General features: G+C 41.0%; 1 protein-coding gene across 2 annotated transcripts in view; it reads left to right on the top strand.

The window, feature by feature from the left end:
* The first annotated feature begins 18,904 nt into the window (after nucleotides 1–18,904).
* The window catches only part of NRG3 (neuregulin 3), a 456,623-nt gene continuing 454,243 nt past the window's right edge, over nucleotides 18,905–21,284 (top strand). Inside the window, exon 1 of one of the 2 annotated variants that reach the window (XM_064513775.1) lies at nucleotides 18,905–20,539. In XM_064513775.1, the coding sequence (XP_064369845.1) occupies nucleotides 19,837–20,539 (703 nt within the window). In that variant the 5' untranslated portion in view covers nucleotides 18,905–19,836. The remainder of the gene's footprint in view (nucleotides 20,540–21,284) is intronic. The other variant, XM_064513776.1, reaches the window with a different exon arrangement.

Raw genomic sequence — 21,284 nt, 5'->3', positions numbered from 1 at the left:
TGGAAATTGTCTTTTGTTGAACAAGAGAAAAACAAAAAAATGAGGGAAAAATCTTAAGGAATAAAAAATTGGCTCAAGGAGACCCAATTCAATATTTCATTTTAAGATTTCATCCAGCACTTCAAGTTGGGTAGAGAAAAGCAATTCCATTTTAAGGAAGCTTTCAAAAATGTGGTTTTGTTCCAATTTGAAACAAATGCTTGAATCTTAACATTTTCTACTGGGCCCAATTATAATTGTCAGGGTAGCCTACTAGGAGGCTATACTTGAACAAGAACCCTGAAAAAGGCTCTTGAGCCAATTCCAGGCTTCAAAAACACCTGCGTAGCTAGGCTCTAAGAAGAATAAGAGCGAGGTAAAGCCTGCTGCCTGCCAGGTAGTCCAGTCTAAGCTCAGCTCCAGCTGACTCTGTTAGTGGTTGGGGGTTTTTTTGTTGTTGACTCTAATAGATGCAGGAGTGAGTTTCAGCTAGTACAAATTGTTACAAATCTTGTTTTGTTCTGTCCAGATTAAGAAGGCTTAACATAAATACACAGGTGATTGAGTGTGTGCATGTGCCGTGAGAATATGTGTATTCCGCTTTGTTTTACCATGATTTTTCCTTCAGTTGAATTGTCAGTTCATTCCAGAAGAAAATATAGAAATGTCTGTGGTTGCCATAATCTTTTAAGAGTTTAGATATTGTCTGTTTGAGATGTTTTATTGCTCCTTTTCATGATTGGCAATATACATATGTTATATTTTGGAAGCATTGACCATAAAACTTATGAAAGACTGCTTGTAAAAGTTTTAGAACTTTAAAGGACTTGGTTGAAAGAAAAAATTTGGTCCAGAATGTTTTGCGGTTTTGTATGGTTTCGGCAAACAATATTCTTTAAGCATTCTCATTTTTGTTGGGCGCAAAACTTCCCTGTCATCTGCATGTATATATTTGGTGAGACTAACAGTTACAATGACTTTTACAGGAAGATGCTATGTGTGATATAGCAATTGGCATTTGTAAAAAGCCATCTGGCTATTTGAATACCTGCATACAGATGTGTGATTCTATTCCTCATGCACACTTAAATGGAAAAACTTGTCTTTATTCCCTGTATTTATTATTGATTTTTTTCCCTCTAAGAATCCTAAGTGTTCCCCATTCTCCATTTACATTTCCCTTTGAGAGCTTTCTGTATAGCTTTAGGATACTAAAACTTTATTAAGCTGATATTATTGTATCATTTTCAAGCTCTTTTTTTCCTGCATGATATGCCAATACCTAATTACCACTGCTACTCTGATGTGCTTCAAGCTGTGGATTTTTTTTTTAACATACAGCAGGTGAAAACACCCACACTGTATAAAAACTCTTTCTTTCTTCTACTTTTAAACAATAATCATGTCATCAAAGCAGAAGTTAGTGACTAGAGGAATATTTAAGGATGGATTCTTTCCCACTGAAATTATATTGAAATTATGCTCACTATATTATACCTCCCTCTTCCATAGAAGAAAATTATACATATATTTAGGCTATTGCTGTCCCTTCTATGACAAAACAAGAACAGTATTTATGAGTTTCTCAGACTCCTAGACAAGACTGACTATAATCCTGAAAAGAAGAATAGCTGGTGGGGGGGAGCTACTTTATAAGTCTTCGTTTTATATAAAACTGAGGGAAAGATTGGATATAAGTCTCTTATCAAAAGCATTAATATCAAAAGCATTTCTCTGACTGCAATAACATTATCCTGATTTGTACTAATGTCAGTGATTGGAGCACTGCCTCTATTTTATAAAAGGTTCTAACACTGTTTTAGTAAATAAACTCATAATAATTATTATGTTACAGAAAAGCTTCAAGCTCCAGCCAAGGTAGGCAACTGATTGTGGTACAGTTAGTGTGTAATACAGTTTCACCTTGAGGGCTTTATAACCTGTACTGACAAAACTGAACAGGAGCAGCGAAGAGGCTTGCTCTTTCTGTTACACAGCAAGGCGCCAGAGACATAAAGAGTTTTCACACTGGAAATATGCAACACAGTAGAGAACTGATTGGTAAATTGAAATTTGCAATATTTCTACCAAGAGGCTAAGCTTTCTAGTGGACACCAAGCCTTGGATTTCTTCATGCGTCAGCCTTGGCCATGTGAATGCAGTTGCCTGGAGACAAAGAATCTCAAGGTAAAACCTTAGAAGGAATGGAGCCAGGGCTGCTGCAAGGGAACTAGTATCAATCCTGGAAATAAACCACCTTGTCAAAAAATGAAATGATATGGTATTGGAATTGGGGTAAAATTCCTCTCTTTAGATAAAATTTACTTCAATTGTCATTTAAAGTAAATGAAACTTTCATTTTCTTCAGGACAAATAATGATTTTTCTGGGATATCCTATTTGTTAGTTCATTGTCTCAGATTGTAAGGTCACTTCTTAAATCTTAGACTTTCTGTTAAAGACCTATAATAGCAATAGAGGTGGCAGAGAGGAGGGGAAGAAAGGTTAATTCAGAGAGGAGGGTCTTAGAGACCTGCCCTTGCAGACACACACCTAAACTATCAGGTCAAAGTTTATAGAAGAAATAGCAACAGAAAATATTATATTTGTACCATCTGTGGCAAAATAGTTAAGCCCTAAAAAAGTTTCTTAGTTGGGCTCAATCTACTGAGAGTTATAGAAAGCAGCGGACCTGATGCACTGCACACTCTGCAGGCCAGGAACAAGAGAAGGAAAAAATAAAAAGAAGAAGGGGGAAAAGAAAGGAAAAGAGAGGGAGAGAAAGGAAAACAGCACATGCCTTCTGAAGAATCTGAGTCTCTCCTAAACAAATGCCTTTAGTGGTAGATGCAGCCTGCCCAGGAGGTATTTGACACTGTATTAAAAAATGTGTTGGCAGTGTTCAAGAAGTAACAGTACGGGTCTGATAGGCATACTGCAAAACCTTCAAGAAAAGGTATCTTTGTATTTCATAGCACTCTGACACAACAGGCAAGAAAAAAATCCCTTCACAAACACAGCAGAATTGTACTTGGCATCATCTCTTGAAAATGCACACCTCACTGAGGAGTCACACAGGGAAACTCCATTAATTGCTGCCAACTGCAATATAATGATGCACTCTTCAACCCAAATATTACATGTACCTTCTGTGTTTTGGTCCGTGCATGTGCGTGGCTAAATCGGACAGCTGTGAATAGGCTGAATGGACTGCAGTATCACTCAGCCCTGAGCTCGTTATTTGTGCTTGCTCTGTTGGAGCTGTAGTATCGGGTAGAGAATTCACAGGCTGCATCCTGACGATTCAGAGACATTACTCGTGGTTCTACGGGAATATTGAAGCCCTATCTAGATACGTACGTGATGGCTAGCAATGTTTTCCAGGTTATTACTGTGCCATTTAACTTGGACAGGGTGATTACAATTGCAAAGCAAGATTGTACTTGTCTGAGGGGATAAAAGATTGCATGCAGAAAGAGAATTTTGCTATACACAGTGCCTATAACTGTGCAATCGGATGACTTTCAAGATTGCTCTGGTAAACATGTCTGCTTAGTGCATTATACGAGCATGAGCAGTTGAAGAGTAAATGGGTAGCTTTGGCTAAAAACTACACAACTTGAATATGGCTGTTCAGGATGGATTATAGATCCATGTGTCTGCTGCTGCACAATAAATGTGTGATTTATTCAATGTCCCGTGGTGGCAAATGTACATCCATACTTTTATATCTAGGCATTGGTATTAAACTATATCTTACAACCTGTCTGGATGTTACACTAACATTTAGATACAGAGACATAATTCAGCAAAGCAATTAGGCAAATTTTATACATAAGGTTGAGTTTAATTTTAAGCCTGGGACCAATTACAATGAAATGAAGAAAACTATTTCTTTGTTAAATTCTAGTTATTGTCCAGCCTTGGAAGTACTGTACAAATACCATTGCAGTACTACTGTGTATGTCCGTAACGGGGTTTTCTGAAGTGATGGGTTGTCCCACTACTTAGCTCCTGGGTTAATAGTCACTAAGACAGATTTTTGTGTCCTGGCACTTGATGCTACCTGCTCCCAAACTGACTTTTGAAGTCAGTGTGGAAAAATACTCAGTCTAGGTTTTCCAAGGTTGTATTGGGTTGTAGACAAAAGAGTTTGTACAGTTCTTTTATTTGGATGTGCTGTTTCCAAAGAAACATGTATCTTGCTTACTAGCATTATCAGAGGCTTTTCAGTATCAGACAGGCAAAACAAAGTGTTATTAATCTCAAAGTTGGCAACACAGAGCCAGAAGAAAACTGTAAAAAAAATAGGAAGCTAAATGAAATCTGTCATCAACCTCTTGTCCTACCCATGCCTCTTTCAAAAGGTATCTGTCTGCTGTGGGAACCAAGAGGTCAGCTCAGAAGTATTCCATTTCTGTAATAAGCTACCATCTTTCAGAGTGTCACTAGGTTTTATTCATCTAGTATTTGTTTTCTACTGAGTACTAGCCCTCTGTATATAGCTAAAGCAGTCCCCTACTAACTTAGGGGATCTCAGTCTGTTGTAGTTTAGCTGTGTGGCTTCTGTGGGCACATTAATAGCACAACTGTGAGCTTCTGTGAGGATAATTCCCATATTAGGGGTACAGAGGATCTTTGGAATTCTGATTAATCTACACATTTACTTTTACTATTAGAAGTGACCTGAACTGCAGTTAAAATCCAATGTAGTAATATTTTGCAAATTATGCATCATGCAAGTTATTCTTTTATCCTCAACATGCTGCAGTTTCATATGTCTTTTGGTTTATTAGTGTTGCTTAGAGACTATGTGATGTATTTATGACACACTAACCCTAAAATGTGTACTGTGTGTAGAAGCACTGCAGAACTTTTGATTTAACTCAGAGCCCATTGAAGGCTGAGATTTGATTGACTAGAAATTAGTTCTAACACCAATATTTTTAGAAGTAAGAAATAGCATTTTATATGCCAGATGGTAAGAGAATGTTACAATATTTTAAAGAAATCCAGCATCTGTGCAAAAGGGCACTAGTTCCATGTGCTTACTTCTACCTTTCCTTAAAATATGATATGTATGACATAATGCTATTCTAAACCTGAGTTTTCCACCAGTTGCACAGATACCGAAGTATTAATTCTGCAGGCTCACTTGCCTTGAGCTGGACCTGCAGTATGAATAGGTCATGTATGAATAGATCATACATGAATGTCCAGGCAGCAGCTGTGCAGTGAGCTAGAGCTTGTCAAGAAACTATGGCTATATTAGAAAGCATTAAAAGTGCTTTTAAGAGGCATTTCACTATTCAAGTGTTAACACCCTGGAGTCTTTTACTACTGGGTAGGCATTGTTAATGAACCAAAGTAAAGAAGTGTGAACAAAGCACTGTATATAACACTGGTACTGTATGAACTAGAAAATATTTAATGCTAGAGAAACTGGTTTACAAGATACTGGAAATGCAAAAATGGTGGAAGAGTCTGCTTGTCTCTCGTCGTCTTTCTCAATCGCTCATGCACAGACTATGCCTGACCTAATCCATTACCCTGTCATCACTGATGTATAACAACAGAATATCATTTTTATTAAAAGCCATAAATTTAAACATCAAAGGAAAAAAATTTAAAATTCAATACTTAAAATCTCTGCAGCTGGCTAGATTTGTGTTCTGTTCCTCAGCAAAAAATCATAAAATGTAATCTAGCTTTTGAAAACCGGCAATCGAATCCAAATGATGGGTCGGAATTTAGCTAATTTCTGCTGTAATACCACATATCCACAAAATACTAATAATCTTTCCATAGCTGAAATCTAATTAAAAGTTTAAAAATTAGATTTTCTAGTACATGGAGTGGCCATTTTTTTTCCAATAGACAATTTTATTTTTAATGTGGCCACAAATAGTATGTTCAGATACTTCATTTTAAATGTACAACCTTAGAGAGTTGTTCTGCCCTCCAGATATTTGTACTTAAGTCTCTTAACATCAGAAATGTACAAACATCTCCTTTGTATGCAGTTCATTTATTTCATTGCTTTCATGTGCACCTTCTCAGTCATTTAGCATTCCTTTGATGGATTCTATAATATAAACTAACTAAATAAAAAATAGGTTTTATTAATAGATCGGAGAAATGGTTTTGGTCTCTACATATTCATTCTTTGGGAATTAATTAAAATTGATTTTGCTGCTACTGTTTTTTAATACTATCCTATGTGGTAACTGCTTTTTCCTAGGATTATTTCATAGTTCTGAATCAGGAATCGTGTAACTGGTGCCTAGTAGGCTTGACACTCATAATTTTTTGGTCATAAATATTTAGGTTTTCTGAGAGAGCTTAACTTGACTTACCTATGTTGAAAAAATGGTACAGTGTAGGCATTCACTCAGTTTGGTCTAATGAGTTGTATGGTGTAGTATCCTAACAATCCAGTAAGCTCTAATCACTATTTGTATGCAATGCATTGTAATTAGAATAATTTTTTTTGCTGATAATTCTGAACTTGAAGGAAAAACAAATCTGAAGAAAAATGTAGATTCTTTGTACCCCACTATATTATACATTATTTGAACACCAAAATTGACCCTCAGAGATTCAGATAGTCTCAGTTTGAATCTGCTCACTGTATTTTAATATATTTTACTCTCTAACTGTCCTTCCTGTTGTTCTTGATTTCCAACCACCTTGGCCATAGATATACCTTCTTAATGTTTCTCAAGAGTCTCAGAAAGGTAAGGCTTTTACAAGACATTTGAAACTGAGCAATCCAAGTCACTTGTTATTTTCTAAAAAATATAGTGAGCATGGCCTCTTGTGAGCTGGCATGTAATTCAGAATGTGTATGGATGTCAAAAATTGTCTCATAGAGTAAGCGATTTACTTGACTGAATTGCAAGTTTCAAAGAACCACTAAGAAAGATTTCTTTAATTCAACAGACTCAGTAATAAACATTTAAGTCTAAATTACTGCATTGCCATACATGACATTTTTGAACACTGATTTAAAAAATATATTATTTAGAATTTTTCTGTTTAGAGTAAGTGGCAATGTTTATTTTTTGGTATGTGTGTTTTTTTAAATATAAAGAAGACCCAGTGGCAAAGGCAAGTACTTGTTGCATGGCTCACTTTCAAAGGCCACCTCAAAACCTATAATCTTATTGTAGTAATAAATATGACAGTACAAGAGGAATATATTTAATTAAATGGCAATTCTCCATATTTTAATGACTTTTATGAAGAAAATATCTTCTAATTAGAAATCGCTTTGATTCAGTAAGTGAAGGCATGGAATGTTGTGGAGAAGGAAAAATGCATGCCACCACCCAAAGCAGTACTCTGCTTAGGCAGGAGGCACTTCTGCTGTCTCTGTGGGCAACATCTTTGGATACACACCCTGAACAAGGTACCAGGAAGTAGAATTCCTTACTGCTTGTACAGTTTACTCTTACTATATTTGACATGGTTTGATACTGATAGCCGCTGAACGGTAAGCAGCACTAGTCTCAGAGAAAAACATTGCCTCTTGGAGGACATTGCTCTGCCACCGTGGTCTGAGGCCAAGGGATGTGACATTTTTGTTGCTTCCTTTCCTCAAGACAGCAAGTACTGTCAAAATATAGATGAGCTTATATCATGTATAGTACAAGCTGTTTTACTCTCACTCTTCTGGTTTAATGTATTTTGCTTCAGAAGAACTTCCTGAGTTAGGAGCACAGAGTGAAAATTTGCTGTCTGCTCATACAGACATGTAATCTCAACAGTTTCACTTTTAAAGTTGACTCAGTTTTCAGCTCTTCTGTGAAGATTGTAACTAAAATCCTGTTCCTGTTGAAGTACAGAGGAGTTCTGCTATTGACCACGACTGGGACTGGATTTCACCCTATGATGCTGTCAAGTTTTTGACGTTTATATGCCATTGTCACTTCTTGAATCTTATGATTTTAACTGAAATGTAATAACATTTAAAAAGAAGGAATATGTTTTTACATTTGCATAACTTTAATGATTGAATTGATTGAGCTTAACATTTCCTTCAAAGTTCCCACTTTGGCTGGCATTGCTAGCATTGAAACTGCAAATATATATCTCTAAAAGAACATATTTTAAGAAAGTTTAATGTGATATGAAATGGGGTCTTAAGATGAAAAGTGCTTTTCATCTTAGCAGTAATTTTTATCTTACTTGTATTTTTAAGCAGTGTGCTGTGGAGTAAGTCGTCTTTGTGTGTATGTTATTAGCAGTATGTATGCATTTCCCTACTTGATTTTTTTTTTCCTAATTCGATCAAAAGAAGCTGTTAGGAAGAACAAGTAGGAGATGAAGCAAGGACCAGAGGCAAGGCACCCTTCTGTACATTACCTCATGCAAGTTAATGGTGAGGCTATTACAGGGGAAGTAATCAAAATTGTATCACTTTCTTTATCAAAAGGATGCTTAATCATTAAAAGCTTCCTCATGCTGGAATAGAAAGGTATCTCAGTAGTCAAGAACAGTTTGAGCAAAACCAGTGAACAAAGACAGTGATTCTGAAGAACAGATTTAAAACAGCTAGGATTTCCCAACATCCGGGAGAGGCAATAGGTTTTGTGAGACCAAAGGTTACAATTTTTTGTTTTTTCACGCTCCGTCTCATGCCTATGTATACTTTTGAATTTATATGCAAGATGCTTATTTTTTAGGAGCAGTTTTCACAAGCTGTTGTCACAAGCTGCTAGAGGAAAGTTTCTTGTAGGTGCCAGTACAGTTTGGCCTCTTGCATAGCAGGGCTGAGAAAAGGAGGCTGAACTTGAATACTTGGTTTAGAGTGGTTGAATCTAGGGCATATCCCCAGGAGTGTGGAAGGTAATGAAATATATAAGATGATCATTCCCCATCTTCAGGGGGAGAGTGGCAAGACGTACAGTAGAGTTTCCTCTTCAGTCATGACACAGGCAGAGCTGCATAAGGTAAATTAATACCATATGTTGTTCTTGCCCCCACTTCAAGCTGAAGACTAAATTCAAGTGACCACATGACAGGCTTTATCTGCTAAAGCATGCCTCTGCCTTCTATCACACAACTCTTTTGGAATCAAAGTATATACAAGAATGCAATGTACATGCTAGACTAGCTCTAGGATAACAGCACATCTTGACTTTTAAAGTTATAGATATCAGTCAACCTCTACTTTCAGGCACCTAAATTTGTAAAAGTTAGTTTTATCTGGAATTCATGTAATTGACTGTTGATTTCAATGGCAGCAGGAGATCTGCAGCAGTTCTGCACACGTGTGTGTTATATAAGATGTCCAAATAAATGTTGAAAATGAAGACTTGTGGCACTCAGATTTAAAAATGTTTTGCTGCATTGTGCACCTTGTTATTTTGTATTACATGCTTAATGTGAGTATAACAAAAAAAGGAACTGAAGAAATAGCAGTAGAGGCTTATGTGGAGACCTTGCAGACGCTCATGATTTCCATGATTTTGATGATTAAGGAACTAAAGCAACAAATTCTGAAGTCTTCATTTCTGGTCTTGCAGTTCTGAATATAGATTTAACATTCTGCTGAGCCTGATCCTTTGATTGAAGACAGATTGACAGGAGAGGTTTCCCCTTTAAAAATAGGTTCAGAGATGAAGGGAAATGTGGATGGCTGTAGGATAGACAAGTAGCTGAGCAGTGTATCAAGTCTAGCCACTTAGCCTCGATTAACTGTTTTAAATAGAAGTCTTTATTTTGCAACACAAGAGGTGAAGGAAGTCTGATCCTATTTTGTGACTGGGAGCTTGTGTGATTTTGTTCTTGAAAAAAGCATTTTAAAGCTGTCTTGTTTAGGGATTTCCCCATGTGTCCTTAGGGAGTCCCACATGCGTCCTAGCTGACGGTGAGAGACTAGCTTCAAGTTTCTGGCTGCCAGAATAGCCTGCTGGGTCATGGACATCTAATTGGATGACCTTAAAAATATGATTCAATAAAGTGGTTCTGTATTGGATTCCTTTTAAAATAAGAAGACGTGCATGTGTGTATCTGTGTTCCAGACTGAGTTCAGTGTGAATTTGATTAGCAGCTGATTGTCACTTTACATATAAAAGCATTCACCAAAGTCATAGAATTTTTCACCACAACCATAATACGTAATGTTCTGTTTATGCTGCAGTCTTAATGTCTTCATCCTCAAATATATATGCATGTCCTCCCTCCCCCTATGTGTTTTTTTATATTTATTTTTATGAGCGCGTGCACACACAGACACACGCTTTGGCACTCACCATTTAGACCTGTTAGTGATGTTAAAAATTTAGGTTTGCAGGAAAAGGTAAGAGTTTAAAATAAAGGAGGGCTTGTGTGACTGAAAGCTTGTTTTCTGTGTCAAACTATCTTGGCTGATCTGGTTTGAAAACAAACAAAAAACCCCACCTTCCAACAAACCTTACATCTCTTAGTTCATCGTGTTTGCTATTATTAAAATATCAGAATACGCAAGGTGTATTGTTACTGTGTTAATATTGTTCATTAAACACTATCCCCAATTACTGAACTGTAGCGAGTAACTATCACGATGAGGGCTGTGCATCAATACTTGCATTGGACACCTGTTGAAAGCATTATAGTGGTATGATTAAGAACTACTGATTGGGATTTCAGAGTAACTAATTCTTGTTTTCCACTGGACAGAATAAATGCTAACACTGACAGTGTTAGTAAGTGGAAACATAGACATCAACATTGATACATAATTAGTTTAAGGTTGAATCACAGTTTTCAAAAATTTCTGCTATTTTTAAAACTCTGGAGTTGGGCTAAACTTTGTTAATTCTGTTGCTTTCAAAATCCTAATGTTTTCAGAGGACGCTCTTCCTTTTTTATCACAGTTTCATACAATTCATTGTGTATATGAAAGTATCAGTCAGGTATTTATCAATTAACATTCCATCTCTTGCACTCTCTGAAATATTCGTTCAGCGGCTATCTTGCTCTAGGCATTGTTTTGCTACTTATTTATTCTCCCTAATGTCTCTCCATTTGCAGTTAAACTGAAATACACAACAGTGATAAAAACAGGACTCTCATCCACTTTGTTTTGCACAGCTCTTTATGCTGCTTTAGTCCAGGAATGGAGAAGTTCTTCATATTTACATATGAATGCTGAGGAACAGTTCATTCTGACTCCTGCATTGAAAAAAAAGCTGACGATTTTTTTTCCACTTACTTGAAACCCACTGAGAGGTGAAGTGCTTGGAAAATTTGAGTGATTTCATGGATGTGTCTCAGCTTTAAAGATGAAACATCCAGCTTTTTTTCCCGATTAAGCTATGAGAATGATTAGATCCTGTGGGCTTTTTCTACTTCAAAGGGTCAGTCAAATGCAACTGTAATGATGGATGCCACAAAACTATTTTTAGGAAGTTTGATAGGGTGAGTTCCTTTTGTGTTACACAGAAGGATGCATAGACCATTTGCCTTGTTTTTTTCTATCTGTTGCTCTTCTACTGGGCTTTCAGGGCAGCTCTTAAAGAGTTACCTGTTAGGCTGCTAAACCTCCTAAGCAGTGCCCTAACTCATGGTAACAACACTCATTGCTTTTGACGTAATACTGCTGAAACTTCTCTGGGCTTACAGAGACCTTACCAGTGAGATCATTTCAGGAATAAATGCTTCTTAACCCATGTTTGGGTTTGGGGATCTGGCCACCATGAGACGGGTTCTGGCCTGAGCATTTGGGATTGGCTCCAGTCGGCTATGTGAGAGCTGACCTGTTGTAGCACGGAAGGTTTATCCCGGTGTTGTTCAGCATTGCTACCATTGAGCGATTCAAGATTACAAAAGAATTTCCACACTCGGTAGAAAGGGATTTGGATTTCAGTGGCTGATTTTAACATTTCAAATATAAGAAGTACTGTCTGAGGTTTAATTCTCACCCAGGCTGAATATGACCAACGGCACCACACCAAACAAAACAGTGATAATAGCGCTATGAAGAGCGCCATGAGAGAGTTTTTCAAAAATGAAGTGGATGAATTCTTACAACATGCTATGAAAGTAGCAAGCAAACACTGCTTTGAATATAAGGGAATGGTGATAGAAGAACTTACCGAAAACTTAAAAGCAAATTGCTACCTGAACTGGCTTATTCAGTCTTGGCACCCAGTCTGTAGTACAACAACATATTCCGATAAAATAAGTTACTGGATGCATGGTAATAGTAAGAAGAAAATAATAACTTTGTTTCTTTAGGATCTACTGAAAATGAGCTAATTGCTGACAGCATCATTTCCCTTGTTACTGTTTCTCTATGTGTTAAAATCACAGCAATATTTGGGATGATCTGCCATTTATTTGGTCATTCTTGGCAGAGAAGCCAGTCCCTTTGGATGTAGTTCAATGCTGGAGCTGATGAGGAAGTTTTAACTTTGCAATTACATTAAATATAATTTAGGTAGTACTTTTCCCATCACTATTTTATTCTTCCCTCTAATTTGGATCTCTGTTGCTACTATAGGTCTGCCTCATTTTCTGATCACTCTAATAGCTTTAAAAATATTTGAAACCATTTATTTAAATATGAAATATGTCTCTCTTAATATAACGGCTATGATTAATGTCCTATTTATCCAAAGACTGTGACAAAACGTAACTTTATTTACCATTAAAACTGATCAAGACTTGAAAAAAAAATCAGTATTGCTAAATAATTCTACTTTTAGAGAAAGCAACAAACAATTTAAGGTTAAGTACCAAGTCATCTGGAGGTGCACTATTTGCCCCGTATTGTTTGTCTTGCAGATTTACCATTTGTAAAGAGCATGTGTCTCTCTCTGGAGGCAAGTTCAGAACCTGAAACAGCTGAAACTACTTAATAGAGAAAATTCACTACTTGGATGCCTCACTGTCTTTCTTCTTAAATTTGACACACTGTTACTTTCGGTTAATTTCCAGGAGAAATTAAGCATGAAAAAGTTGGAAGCTTCAGACCTGTTACCAAGGGAGTTTCCAGGCTTGTACCTCTGCGGCAGAGCTGCTGGCACACAGGTCACTTGGAGGCTGGCTGGCACCCACAGCTGCCTGTCCGTGCAGCAATCCAGGAGAGGAGGCCTCAGACCACCACCCCTCTGACCCTGAGGTACATTTTAAGAGTTTATTCCTAACCATCTTTGTCCCTTTGATAGCATGTAGAAGTCACTGCAGAAGATCACTGCAGTTGTTTCTATGTCACCTATTTGCAAAGACTAAAACTGCTTTGTGCAAACTAAAGGGCAGGTACATCCTAGTATGTTGGTCTCTTCAATGTCCAAATTAGACACTTGGTCAAAATGTACCCCAGCTCCCTTTCAGCCCATGTACCCAATTTTCTTGCTGTGCTAGCCAGTGTATGAAGGCAGTGGAGGCTTGACTTTTTCAGGTTCCCATGAAATTGCCAAGTAATTTGTGTGTCACCCCTTACGCCTCCTTTTGTACTGCACTGGTGACTGTCCAAACTGCAGAGTACCAAAGCCTTGTGCAATTACACATTCCTCAAGTTAATAAAAACACAAAACCCATGGTTTTTTTCTAAAGCAGAACCGAGGAGGAGAAGTATTACTCGTGTGCATGAAACTATGCAGTCTTAAGAATATGAAATTAATCTATAGCTTAATAACTAATAGATAATTGCTAAGCATTCTGGTATAATCAGCTGTGAGTTTTGCCATAGGTAGTACAGTACCTCAGATCATTTTTACATTGCTTTGCTATTTAAACATATTAAACATAATACATAAACATATTAAATATAATACACATGATTTTACATTTTGTTTTGCTATTTTTGAAACAGCAAAAGCTGTTTCATAGCACATAAATTGATATCAAAGATACGTGCAAAAGACTACAGATGTATCGATCCATGCATACTTAAAAGAAGTATTTATGCAAGATTTCAAAGGGCCCTACAATGGAGAGCAGAACTAAATACCTTTAAAATCTGTATTCATACTTCCTTGCCTCCCACTGGTAAAAATGCAGGCATTTCCAAGGTGTCTTGTCACATGACAAGATCCATAGCCAGATCATTTATCAACCAACCCCTAGCAGCAGTGTTTTCCGCAGTGGACGGAAGTTTCCATTAGATGGGAAAGCAAATAGCTTAGAAAGCAAAAAAGTAAATATGTCACAGTTTGAAATATGACATATATTCCATTTCTACCTGCTTAATTGGGATGGAGAGTATTAATTGGGACGGAAAAGTGCAGGCTTCCTGGAAAAAAAATCAAAGTGATTCATAGTAGTAAATAATTTTAACTTTCTTGTCTGTTGATGACTGATTACCTTATAGTTTTTTTTTCACTTGCTGTTGTCATCAGTTTTTCCCAAATCTTAGTAAGATTTGAATTTTGATTTAGGGCCTATTCCAAGATAGATTGCAATATATTGAAAGATTTCTGCTGACTTCATCATGCTTTGGATCAAGCCCCTTTAATGGGATTTTCAACACTTGCTTTCAAATCTTTCTTCCTTTGGCATCCTAAATTTATGTTCCTGATAAAAATCTCAGGAGTTACAAAGGTTTGAAGAGTAATATATGCATCTCTGTTGTGTTGCAGTGGCTTCAGTATATCACAAGGGCATTGTTAAGAACAGTCATTATATATCTCTGTCTGAAATCATTAAGTGTGTACTTGAGGGACTGATACAATACCACTAAAATCAGAATTAAAAGACTACTTTGATTTTATTCTTGCCGAGCAGAATTTCTCCTATTGAAGTTTATGGTCAGCTAAGAGCGGAGAATATTGAGAATTTGGCTTGATAAGAAGTGAGTCAGGCTTTTAGGATTTCAGTTAGTTAGTAATAAATTCTTCCAAGTAATGTATTCAAATTATTAACATTTCCTGATTGAAACATTCTTTGCAAGTTTTGAGGGGGAAGTTTTGCTAACATTATGGAGTATTTCAATTAATCATTATGAACCATGCCAAGATAGACATTTGAATTGTATATATTAATTGGTGTAAATTCCATTGTAATTTTAAATATTTAGTGGCAGCTCTGGCATTTGCAAATAGGCTACCCATGATTTGAAAAAGATGAGGGCATGCTGATTATTGAGAAACGATCAACATACTTGCACCATGTAAAGAGATAGGTGTATTTTACTCCATTAATTTAGCCATGGGATTGTTATTCAGAATCTATATTAGAGGGAGAGAGAGCAGACTCTTCTCCTTATTCCCGAAATTAACTGTCGCTCATCTCACACCCATATGAGACTGACATAATGCTAACTGGCAGCTTGCTAACATCCCAAATTGCTGCTGTGCTTTTGAACTCCACGGTAGATTCCTGACTCACTGCAACTTGCGGTGATCCTCCCCAGCTGTGAGGAGCCTTTGTAACACCCTGTGTAAAAGTACAAGGCGGAATACTTTGGGCTCTACATTATGCACAGGTATATAGCCCAAGCCTGTTTATAACATATTATTTGAATAAAGCTAGTCTGTTTGTCTCACCTAACAGCCGTTTTAGCAATCAGGGTGGAAAAGGGTGCTTTAGTTCTGAGCATTGATTTATAGGATCAGTGGAAAACTATTCATATGTTTCATATGGAAGAAGGAACAGAATCACATGCAGACCTCAGACAACAAGCAAAGTTGTCCCTGACCGTGAACTAATCATTAGGGAGACATACGTTGTAGCTGCTTTGGGGCTGAAAGCTAAGAGGAAGGATGGAGTGAGAATATTCAAATGCCCTCGTTCGGGAAAATACCACTAGAATGTAACACACATTGATAGGACCAGCCACAATTCTAGTATTTGTGAAATTATATTTTGTTTGCTTCATCCAATTGCCAAGCTATCAGAACATAGCAAATAAGGTGTGTGCTGTAGGAACTCAGGCTTTCAAGAGAGTATTTATGCCCTCAGCTGCTGACGGCACCATAAAGCAAGGTAATTCAAGAAGTGTTAATGTTCACAGTGTCAGATAATATTTGTGTAAATTAATAATGAATGTCTTCAGATATTTTGTGGAGTTGGGGAGGAAAGAATAGCTTCTAAATATATGTGTGTGTTGGATTTGAATATAGGCATCTGAAATGCATATTGTTTTGGTACTGAAATGGGCATGGTTCCAAAAGGGTCTTTTTTTCCAGTTTTGAATTTTCATTGCTGTTGTTGACTGTTCTGAGGATGTTTATTCTGAGATTATTGGAACTCATTCCATGATAAAAGTTAAAGCAAATCTAATTCCTTTAACTAATTTATTATATTTCACAACTGAAAGGCTGTGTCACTGTAAATCATTCAGCTGTATAGAAGCATATATGAAGCCAAAATAGCCAAAATTTAAGTGGTGTGTGATAAACGATGCAATATATGTATCAAGAATGTATCCTGTATGTGTGTGTCATGCCAGTCCTTAAGAAAATACCACTTTTGACTTCATCATAGATTAAATTAAATTCAGTCTCATTCAGAGATGTCCTTAAGAAGATACTGAGGAAAGGATTTCTTAGCCAGAATCCTGGGGCATTTATATACAGAATAAATGAAGAAAAGTAAATCAAGAAAAATAAATTATATGTTGTTTTCTGATCATGGTAAATATATTTCCAGAAAAAGCCAAAAAGCTGTGCTGTGATACAGAATGAGTAGGAAGAAATGCAAGTGGAACTTACAAAATACCTACGTAAATTAGAATTAATGTACTTAACAGAGTCACTTTAACAAGAGTGGGCTGCTTTGAGAAACAGATTATGATTTGAATATTAATTCCAAAGGACATATAAATAATCTAAAAGAATGTACATTTTATATTTTTACGCACATCATAACACTAACTCATGAACTAATTACTACAAGAAAAAGTTTCTGTACTCTGCTTGTGCTTAGGTGTCTGTCTAGGTGTATGGCATAATTCTGTAACACTTCAGAGTAAATGTAAGATCGCTTATCCTTTCTTTTACTGAAGGATAACCTACTTAAAATAAATTTGCATTTACTGTGGGGTTAAGGGGAAGCCATTTGGAGCTTGCTATGTGCATAGTCATTTCATATTTTTTAGACCAAAGAACTTTCTTGAAAGAGGATGATACTCAACGACAAGACCTTCATTAACTTATCCGGATAATGATTTGTTTTTAAGTAATTTAGAGAAGTAAGACTTATTAAAAGTATTCCACAATCAATTTCAAAAACAGTCATTGTTTGACAAACCCAATGATAAGAATAAGAAACCATAGGAAAAGGAGCCTGAAAATTTTTTACTTGTAACACATGAAGTCTTTAATATTAAAGAAATGTGTACACTTTGAGTCATGTTAATGTAAAGGCATTAGAATGTGATACCATTACAACCATTACAAATTTTAGGAGCTGATAGCTTGAAAATCTTGCTGGGGGAGGAGCACACCTGAGACAGATGAAACAGTAAAAGTCTTTTGGACTTAGTCCTGAGAAAAGTAAAAGCTCTCTGGCTTGTGAGTGTTGTAAAACTTTTTCAAGTGTTATTTTCTCCCAAGATACATGTATAAATTGTTTGAGAATGAATACAAAGAACAATTCATATAGAGCTTAGGGAACAGCCATATGGTTGCAGAAGAGGCAAGAGCTAAAGAACGAGTTGTGCAGACGGCACAGTGCCAGGAGCAGAACGAAGGTACGCGTGGTTTGCAGGGGTGGGGAGGGCTGCACAGGGCAGGTGCTTGCCGCTGTGAGCATCTCGTTCCCATGTTCCATAGAAAGTCTTGGCTTCCCTTAGATTGGTGACAGAGCCTGTGGTGATTCCCAAGACTTCACTGTCTTGACCGTTTGCTTGCTTTAATGGGCATCCATTCGAGTACTGAACTATGCTCACATGCTCAGAAAGCTTCTAAATGCTTTCTCCCAGTCTTTTTGCCTCTTCACCAAATTAATAGAAACCTCTATATGCATATTTTCCAAGGCCAAAGTGCTTGTTTTATGAGAAAGTATTTAAACAGAACACCTGCCTGATGTGCCACTTCCACAGATTTCCTAATAGCCGTTAGCATAAACCTGTCTTAGGGAAGCAGCCGAGCTCTGGTTGGTTTGCATGAAGTGACAATAATCTAGCTGTCTACTTAACGTAATTTTCATATTATAAATGTTATTAACATTCCTTTTGAACAAAAATTCAAACATGATACTTTTCAGTTGCAATATTTATTTTCTATATTTGTGTGTATACAGAACAAACATATTTCACATTTCATTTCTATTTTTTTCTGTTCAATTATTCTGTATAAATATTAATACACTGTTTAATGAACAACTCGGGAACTTGTATGGATGTGTCAATACCAAGAAATGACATGAATGGAGAAACAGTGCAGGAGAGGGGGGTAAACATCTGTACATATAAGTTTTCATAGATAATTTTCTAAAATTTTGAAAGTAGTAGTCTAAGGCAATAAAACCACCCTTAGATACACGGCTGTTAACCTGCAGTGACCATCCTAGCTGTTTAAATATTGTGTCCAGTGAGTGAATGAAAAGGACACGTTCTTCACCACATTGAACTTAACTCCCCACTGCAGGCACAGATGAAAAAGCCAGAGCAGTTTCAGTGTCGAAACTTGTCTGGCAGCGTCCTGGTAGCTGGAGCCTTACTGCCTGCCCGTGCCATCAGCTGCCCCCCGGCTGCTGAGGAGCGCTGTCTTCTTGTTGCAGCTGTCTGGTGGGTTTTTTGTTTCGCTTAAGAATCGCTTTTAGAAACAACAACAAAATGCTGTTTATTGTTAGTTATCAGATAGCATCAGTGTCAGAGAAGATCTTCCCCTCCTAAGCGCTGTCTTTCGCTAGGAATCCTCTCTGAAGGTGTCTCCACCTCCCTCATACACACGCACACCCCTCTGCTCCCCCCCACACATGTCTTTTTTGACATACAGCTGCAGCCTGTGCCCCGCTGGGTTACTGCCCACAGGATGGTTTCAGGAGCTTTTTTCTTTCTTTTTTCTTTTCCTTTCCTTCTTTCTTTTTCTTCCTTTCCTAGGCTCCGCTTGCCGTAGCATACACCCTCCCGAGGGGTTTGCCCGGATCATTTATTTATCTTGTGCGCATTAAGAAACCACCATTAGGCTTTGGTGGGAGGCGCCTGCCTCCGTGCGCGCTGCCTGCCTGCACCGCGGCAGCACTACCGGAGCGGAGCGACGCTGCGAGCCTGCGGGGCTGCCGGTGCGGGCCGGGCTCTCGGCCGGATCCGTCCCTTGGGCGGCCGGGTCGCCGCGGTCCCCGCCGGGGCTTCCTTTTCGTTGCTGTGTGTGGATTGCCGCCCCCGTCCCGGGCGTCCTCGCCGGAGTTTGGATGCGGGGCCGGACTTGAGCGCGGGCGCGGAGCCGCCGCGCCGCCTGCCCCGGGCCCCGCCCGCGGATCGGCCTCCCCGGCGCGGCGCCGGGCGCGGGTTGGCCGCGGAGTGGCGGGTGCTGCCGCGCCGCCGCCCCCCGCGGAGCGGCCGGGGGTGCTGCTGCGCCGCGGCCGGGCATAGGCGGGAGCCGCGCGGGGCGGGGGAGGGAGCGGAGCGGAGGAGAGAGCAGAATCTGCCCCCGGAGGAGAGCGGCGAGAAGGAGCGGGCGTGTGAAGGAATGTGTCTGCTCGCCGCCGGATCCGCGCGCTTGGGATAAAAAAGCGAGAAACACCGCACCCCAGGAGGCCGATCCCTGCGACGTACTGCGAGGAGGGGGGGGAAAAAGGACGGGAGAAGAAGGCGAGCGAAGAGGCAGACGCGGGCCGCGCGGGAGGAGGGCGCCGGCGGATGGCGCGGCCGCGGGAGGCTGCGCGGGGCATGCCGGCGGCGTGACTGAGCGGGCGCTGCCGCCGCATGCCGCCGGCGCGCTGATGTCCCGCGGCCGCGGCGGGGCTGCGGAGGGCCCCTAGGATGAGCGAGGGGGCTGCCGGCGCCGCGGCGCCCGGGGCGGCGGAGGCGGCGGCGGCGGCGGGGGGCCCGGGCGGGGATGGGGCCGGGGGGCCGCCGCGGGAGCTGCGCTGCAGCGACTGCATCGTCTGGAACCGGCAGCAGACGTGGCTGTGCGTGGTGCCGCTCTTCATCGGCTTCGTCGGGCTGGGGCTCAGCCTCATGCTGCTCAAGTGGATCGTGGTGGGCTCGGTCAAGGAGTACGTGCCCACCGAGCTGATGGACTCCAAGGGGATGGGGCAGGACCCCTTCTTCCTCTCCAAGCCCACCGCCCCCCCGCGGGGCGCGGAGACCACCGCGGCGGCCGCCGCCACGCCGCGGCCGCCCAGCCGCATCAGCCCCCGCCTCACCACCATGAGCAGGGCCCCCCCGCGGCCCCCCGGCACCCGCGGCCCGGCGCGGGGCGGCCCGCGGCCCACGGCGGCGCGGCACACGGCCGCCCCCCACACGGCGCTGCCCGCCACCGGCCCCCCCGGCACCGCCGTTCTCGGCGCCCGGCCGCCGCCCGCCGCCGCCGGCACCCCGCCGCCGCCCGCCGGGCCCACTGCGGCACACGCTACCTCCGCCTACAAGATCTACGTCCACGACTCCGCGCCGTCCTGGACGCTGTCGCCCTTCCAGGAGTCCACCACCGCCACGCCCGAGGCCAGCACTACCCCCAAAACGCGTAAGTGGAGCGCGTCCCCCGCCCCGGGCGCCCCGGCTCCGCGCGTCCGCGCCCCGCGGGTGCTCGCTCGGCGCCGGGCGGGTCGCGCCGCTGCCATCCCCGCGCCCCGGGGGACGCGGGCGCGGCGCCGTCGCCGCCGCGGGAGGCTGGGGAGCTCCTGAGTCCGTGCCGCTTCCCTCCCTCCCGCGCCCCAGGGCAAGTGCCCCGTTTGCGTGATGGATGTTCAGGCTGAAGCAGCCATTTGAGGTGACTAGGTTTCGCTGCGTTAGTGGAAAGCAGCACGCCCGCTTCCCCTTCCAGGCTGGCCGGGGGAAGGCGCTTAGGAGATGCGGGGAGATGCCTCGGCACGGGGGACAGGTGATGGCCCGCAGCGTGGTCGTGCCTCTCGGGAGGAGGCAGGCACTGAGTCTGGGGTGCTGTGATTAAGAGAGAGAACAGTGCTTCAGAGCCCCTCGAGTAGGTTGTGCTACGTCTCACCGATGACTAGAGTTTTCTCTAGCTTCCCACACAGTCATCTCTGTGGGAAAAGAAAACCTCTGAAGCAGAGTGGGCTCCCGGAGCATGTCCCCTCCGTCCCAGTGCTTGGCTGCTGGAAGGGGCTGCCGCCAGCTCCGTCAGAAGGGAGCAGCCGGGCACGCCAGGATCATGCAGATGCAGTCGAACCCGAGCGAGGCTCCCGCTTGTAGCGTGCCTTCCACAGCCCCCGTGTGATCCCGCTGTAACTGACTGCGTTTTAAGCAGCGGA

The sequence above is a fragment of the Dromaius novaehollandiae genome, chromosome 6 (genome assembly GCF_036370855.1).
Source record: "Dromaius novaehollandiae isolate bDroNov1 chromosome 6, bDroNov1.hap1, whole genome shotgun sequence".
Lineage (NCBI taxonomy): Eukaryota > Metazoa > Chordata > Aves > Casuariiformes > Dromaiidae > Dromaius > Dromaius novaehollandiae.
This window is presented reverse-complemented; position numbering and strand designations above follow the sequence as displayed.